The 6413-nt window shown below is 35.3% G+C and overlaps 1 protein-coding gene across 1 annotated transcript in view; it reads right to left on the reverse strand.

The window, feature by feature from the left end:
• LOC106874234 (trifunctional nucleotide phosphoesterase protein YfkN) overlaps window positions 1–6407 on the reverse strand; it is a 27105-nt gene extending 20698 nt beyond the window's left edge. The window contains exons 1-3 of the mRNA XM_014921890.2: window positions 6304–6407; window positions 2959–3084; window positions 2324–2446 (exon numbers count right to left, since the gene is read on the reverse strand). Of these exons, the coding sequence (XP_014777376.2) occupies window positions 2324–2446; window positions 2959–3084; window positions 6304–6402 (348 nt within the window). The 5' untranslated portion in view covers window positions 6403–6407. The remainder of the gene's footprint in view (window positions 1–2323; window positions 2447–2958; window positions 3085–6303) is intronic.
• Between the last annotated feature and the right edge of the window lie 6 nt (window positions 6408–6413).

A 6413-nucleotide genomic window follows, 5' to 3' on the forward strand; every position in this document is an offset into this window, starting at 1 on the left:
GGGGGGGGGACAAACACAGACACACAAACACACACACACACACACACACATATATATATATATATATATATATACGACAGGCTTCTTTCAGTTTCCGTCTAGGTCGGCCCGAGGCTATAGTAGAAGACATTTGCCCAAGGTGCCACGCAGTGGGAATGAACTCGGAACTATGTAGTTGGTAATGCATTTAATAAATTTTGATACTTAATTATTGAAGTAAAACAGGGTTTTGCGTGCTTTTGAATGGCTAATATATCTATCTCACGCTGTAACTGTTTTTGTTTCAAACCCAGATCTCAGATCAAATCATTTGCCAGTCAACTATATCACCGTATTTAATAGGACGCTGGCTCCCCTCAAGATCTTTGTCTAGTGTTCGAATACAAACATATGTACGTACGTACGTATGTATGTATGTATGTATGTATGTATGTATGTATGTATGTATGTATGTATGTATGCCAAGTATCAAAAGAATATTAGCAAGTGTCCAAACCCCCCGTGCAGAGATAGGAAACTCATGTAGAATTAACAGCGAGTTAGGGCTGCTGTCGACCAACAATAATGGGGACTCATATACACAGTAATAAGTTGAGACAACAAAGAAATTGTTTAAGATCAGGTCAAATAATCACAGGTCCACTTTTAGAAGCCAAGAGAGATACAATATCCCAAAGAATGCCAGCTATATTTGGCGATTAAAAGAAGGAACGCCGTACAAAATCAACTGGAAAAATTGCAAGAAATGATTTATTCATACCTGAATGGATGTAGACGTCTCAAACCTTTGTTTTATTAGAAAGGAGAATCGTTAAAAACATTTAGCATGGTTCAGATGCTTAGCTGAACACAAAAAGCGTTCTATTTTGTTGCTACGCGCATGAACAGAAATTTGTTTTGGCAATGTGGCTGTCCCCATTCTTTGGTTCAGGAAATAACAAATATATACCCTCAAACAGCTGACACAATTCAGTCTTGGCGGACATGGATTCATGGGAGATAACTCTTTTTTTTTTTTGGTCCGAAAAACTCTTCAAGTTTCGATCCGGTTCTAATAATCCATTACAGAGGATATATCATAAACAATTAATAATCATTTATGAACATATCAATGGCCAAACATGTTATTATAAAATATATAACTAAGGGGATTTCAAAAACCCTTACATGTTTAGAAATAGCAGTTAAAACCGCTATAAAGCCCCTATTGTCACTCATATTATTTTTCCTCGTGATAAAAGCTGTCTGCGGGCGACATGACGTATAGAATCCACATCTCAAAAATAAATGGTTAATTCCCAATTGCAATTTCAACGTTAGGAACCTATTAAGGGTCACATTCGTCTTATCAGGGGAATGTTCCAATAGATAGAGATCAATACAAGACATTACCATGGTGCTTATATGTATCCCGACCGGCATTGAATTCAAATGTCATGCACAGCGTTCATGAGAAAAGACTGGTAAATTTGAACCACCATAAACCACCGGATTTGAGTTGGGAAAATTAAATAATTAAGAAGTAATGCAAGAATACATGTATTTATATGTGTATGTATGTATATATATATGTTTATATGTCCGTCTGTCTGTCTGCCTGTCTGTCTGCCTGTCTGTCTGTCTCTCTGTCTGTCTATCTGTCTGTCTGTCTGTCTGTTTGTCCGTATGTATGTATGTATGTATGCACGCGCTCGCGTTCGTGTGTTTGTGCTTACACTAGTACATTTGTACATAGACGGTGTTGCCCAAAAATAGAGAGAGTAGGGGACAGTAAACGATGTGTGATGAATCAGTGTCTTGTATGCGTAAAATGAGAAAAAAAGTGAACATATTGTGGAAAACTGATACACACAAACTTAAATATTACATTGAAAAAGTAATTTTCATTTTCATTATTTTAAGCTCTAGCATTATGTTTTATGATTGCAAACTAGTAACTTGGAAATGCATCATAACTTGCAAATGTTAAATGATTAAAATGTAAAAAATAATATAAATTTCTAAATTAAAAAAAAAAATCATAAGTAAATCTGACTATTCGTTTTGCTTGCAAATAAAAGTAATCGTTTCTACTATAGGCACAAAACCTGAAATTTTGGGGAAGAGGGCTAGTCGATTACATCGACCCCAGTGTTTTACTGGTACTTAATTTATCGACCCCGAAAGGATGAAAGGTAAAGTAGACCTCGGCGGAATTTGAATTCAGAACGTAGTCACAGGTGAAATACCGCTAAGCATTTCGTCCGGCGCGATAACGGTTCTGCCAGCTCGCCACCTTGTTTGTTAAATAGAAATAATGAATTTGTTTCTTCCATGAATATACCTCTTTAAGGCCATAATCATGATCATGACCCCCCAAGATGAGGTCGATATGTTCTGCTTCTTCTGCGAGGCGTTCATCATTTGGCCACCGCATGTGAGTTAGTGCGATGACGATATCTGCACCCTACAAAATGAATAAAATAAAGAGTTAGTATATGTACGTACACAAACATATATATGCATATGTGTATATATTTATATAATGGGCATTACTACAGAAAAATAATAATACCACACACTGGACTTCTCAAAATAACCACATTTATATAAATATAAACGAATAATTATATTCTTGGGAATAGAAATTTCCCTTATGAATTTTTTTACACACTGGCTTCTTGATAAAATTCTTGTAAAAGAGTTTTATCCCTTTTTGAATTTATTAATCAAATATATATGTATATATATATATATATATATATATATATATATATATATATATATATATATATATATATATATATATATAGAGAGAGAGAGAGAGAGAGAGAGAGAGAGAGAGAGAGAGAGACAGAGACAGAGACAGAGAAAGAGAGTATGTATTATGTATGCATGTATGTATGTGTTCGTGCGTACGTGGATGGATGGATGGATGGATGGATGGATGGATGGATGGATATGATAGTCATTACTCACGTCATCTTTCAATTCTTTTCCAATTTTTGAGCCAACAGCCACAAAGTCTTGAAATGTTACATCTTCAGGGTCAAGTGTGCCTAATGTAGCAATCCATTCTTTTTCTACAAGTCCAATTAGACCTATCTAAAACATACAAAATAAATTTATTACCTCATCATAACAAATTATAAAAGCTAATCAAAAGTATAAAAGAAGCGAACAGAAAAGGCACGGATGTGTCAGTTGTCTATATAAGTATCGCAAAACGTGGAAGATGAATTGTTCAGGCACTGAAACGGTAAAGTTACCTTCTTGAGTCATACCGACTCATAAGGTTTTATTCTAATTTCCTCTATCCATCTGTTCAAAATTTTAGGGATATTTCCCAATGAACCTGATTTGAGTATTGAGCTTCTCAACCATTGTTGGGATTTTGCTTTATCTATTTCTTTTCTGTTTAGGTTAACCCAATATATATTTGCCATTTAGGGGCTTTTCTTACCATCGTTTAATCACGATACGTTATTGTTCCAGTTTTAGTTTGAATTTCAGTTTTTTACAGCTTTTGTTGTTTCTTCTTTTCCTTCGTAGTTGTCAGATACTATGACTTCTTTTTTGTATTTTGTTTTGTAGTGCTTCGTTTTGCTCGTCTTTTGTGGCTATCAGGTTTCCTTGCTTCTGAAGTAGGTATTTCTGTAATTCTATGGTGGTTATTTTATAATAGTTTTCTAGTTGTATAAGGTCTCTGCCACCTTCAATACGTTATATATATGTCTTAGCTGTACAAAGCTTCTTATACAGCTAAGTTAATTATTGTTGGTGTTGGTGTTTCTATTATTATTGAGTGAGAGAGCAGTGCATACCATCAGAGTGACACTGGGGTACAAATATACGAAGCCCAGTAAACCCATCGTGACTATCCGTCTGATAAGAGTACACAAGACACATGCATCACAACCATGTGTGCGACATGGTAACCTCATATCAAAATAAACAGCATATGACCTTGCAAGTGGGGCCCTGTTAGAATTTTCTCCATGTTGAGTAGCCCATCTCGCTCAAAAGGTCCCTGAATAAAGGTTGTTTAAGGATATCGAACGAAACACCCATGTTTCCAGTGTTGAATTATCCAAACCCCAAAGAATTCATCTCAGCACGTGGCTATGATGCTCCTCCCCCCCCACTAGTTTTGCTCGTGATTAGAGATGCACGTATTGTCAGCGACTAAGAGACATGCTCAACTGGTTAAGGTCAAACTGATAAGCAAGTCTGTGGTATTAAGCAGCATATTTGCTGTAGCCCATCTTTTATGCCAAGAAAATCTTATTATTAACATTATTATTATCATTATTATTATTATTATTATTATTATTATTATTATTATTATTATTATTATTATTATTATTATTATTATTATCATCATATACACACAACAGAATAGACTGAGCTAGGTAGGAATCAGCTCGCTTTGTTACCATTTCTAGGTCACGTATGACAACAGGCATTATTTTAGTCTTGAGGTTCCACATCTTGCCAATTTCTATTTCAAGGTCTTTATAATTGCTCGTTTTTTGGAAGGTCTTGATATACATCTATGTCGATTGGGACAGTCATACCAATATGGGGGCATGATTTTTGTCTGAAGTTTTTCAATATAATGTCTGACCTATTCGCATCTATCTTTCTGTCAGTTTGAACGGTGAAGTTTCAGAGGAGTAAGATGTGATCATTTTCAAGTACTGGAGGTAGTTTGTGTTCCCACCAATTTTTATCATGAGGCAGATCCAGGTTTTTACAAATTACCCAGTGAATATACTGTGCTGTTCTATCATGCCCGTGGAGATACTCTGTAGGCGCAAGGAGACTGCACATAGAGATAACATGATCAATGGTTTCATTTTGTTATTTTCATACACGACATGTTGGGCTACTGCCGTTCTTTAATGTGTTGGCCTGACAGCTTCTTGTAGGTAGACGTTGATCTTGGGCTGCTATAATAATTCCTTCTGTTCCTGATTTTAAGCCAGAAGACACTAACCATTGATGGGTAAGGGCTTTGTCAACATAGGCATTATTCGCTCTCTTTGGGTATTTGCTATTGATAGGTTTTTCTTGCCATTTATCAGTAAGAATACCTAAGGCAGAAATTTTAGTACGGGTTTTCATACGCTTAGCGTTTTCTGTACTTGTTTCCAGTACGTCTAATTCTGGGATTTATTGTACTTGGAATTCACGTAGATATTCCTTTGCCTGAGTATGATGCTTTCTTGTTTTCATACTTTAAGACAAGTTAGCAACCAGTCATCAGAGTTTTTCAGGTAGGTATTGAAGCCAATTAAGGCAATCTTTATTGTTAATTCCAGTTGTAAAAGTACACGGCCACGCTCTTTTCTTGACTGGTAAAGTCGTTCTATATGCTCAACGATTTTCGTATTTTTCTGTCAAGATTACATATTCCAGTAATTGACCAGTTAATGATATTAAAACTCTAAGTCACAACCGGTATGGCTAAAGTATTCATCACTTCGATGGTGTTTCTTGCATTCAGCTCTGTCTTGAGTATTGCCCTTACCCTGCGATAACATTCTCTTTTGATCCTTTCCATCATCATTGAATGTTTGATACCATCACCTTCAAACACCCGTAGGTATTTGTAGCTCTACGCTGGTTCTAACTCCTTTATAGCATTTTGCTGGTAAAGATTAACGTTGGATGTTTCTCTGTCATTTTCCTTTGATAAAGGTAGCTTTTGCACATGTATCGAAGCCAAATTGTTGGTCATTTTGTGCAAAGCGATTTAAATCATCTATGTAAAAAAGGTGACTTATATTTTTATCAAACATTTTATAGTCATATTGTACATCATCGAGCAATTTCGAGAGAGGTATTAAGGCTAGACAAAACAAGAGTGGAGATAGAGAGACATTCTGGAAAATGCCACATGAAATTCTGACATCTCCAGCATTGAGAGAGTCATTGTCACTGTTCAAAGTCAGTGTGGTTCCCCATAATTTCATACTTACAGACAAGAAGTTTCGCAGAGTAGGTGCTATTCTATACATTTCCAGACATTTCTTAATCCAGCTATGTGGTAGACTATCAGAAGCATTTTTATAGTCTACCCAGGCTATCAACAAGTTTTTTTTTGTCGTTTAAGACAATCTTATTGATGAGAAGCTGATATTTACAACCATAGCACCCAAGTTTACATCACTTTTCTCATTAGGGAATATGCCACTATTATTATTATTATTATTATTATTATTATTATTATTATTATTATTATTATTATTATTATTATTATTACAAGATGAATAAAGAAATAATATATGAAGAAAACAAAGAGAAAGAAATTTGGCTCACTTTCTTCCCATTCCATTCCAGCATGTATGAAAGGGCTCCATTTGCAAGAGGTTTCTCAGTTATGTTGTCTGTTACATTGCTCATCAACCATGGAATCATTGATTTCTCAG

Source organism: Octopus bimaculoides, chromosome 1, assembly GCF_001194135.2.
Source record: "Octopus bimaculoides isolate UCB-OBI-ISO-001 chromosome 1, ASM119413v2, whole genome shotgun sequence".
Lineage (NCBI taxonomy): Eukaryota > Metazoa > Mollusca > Cephalopoda > Octopoda > Octopodidae > Octopus > Octopus bimaculoides.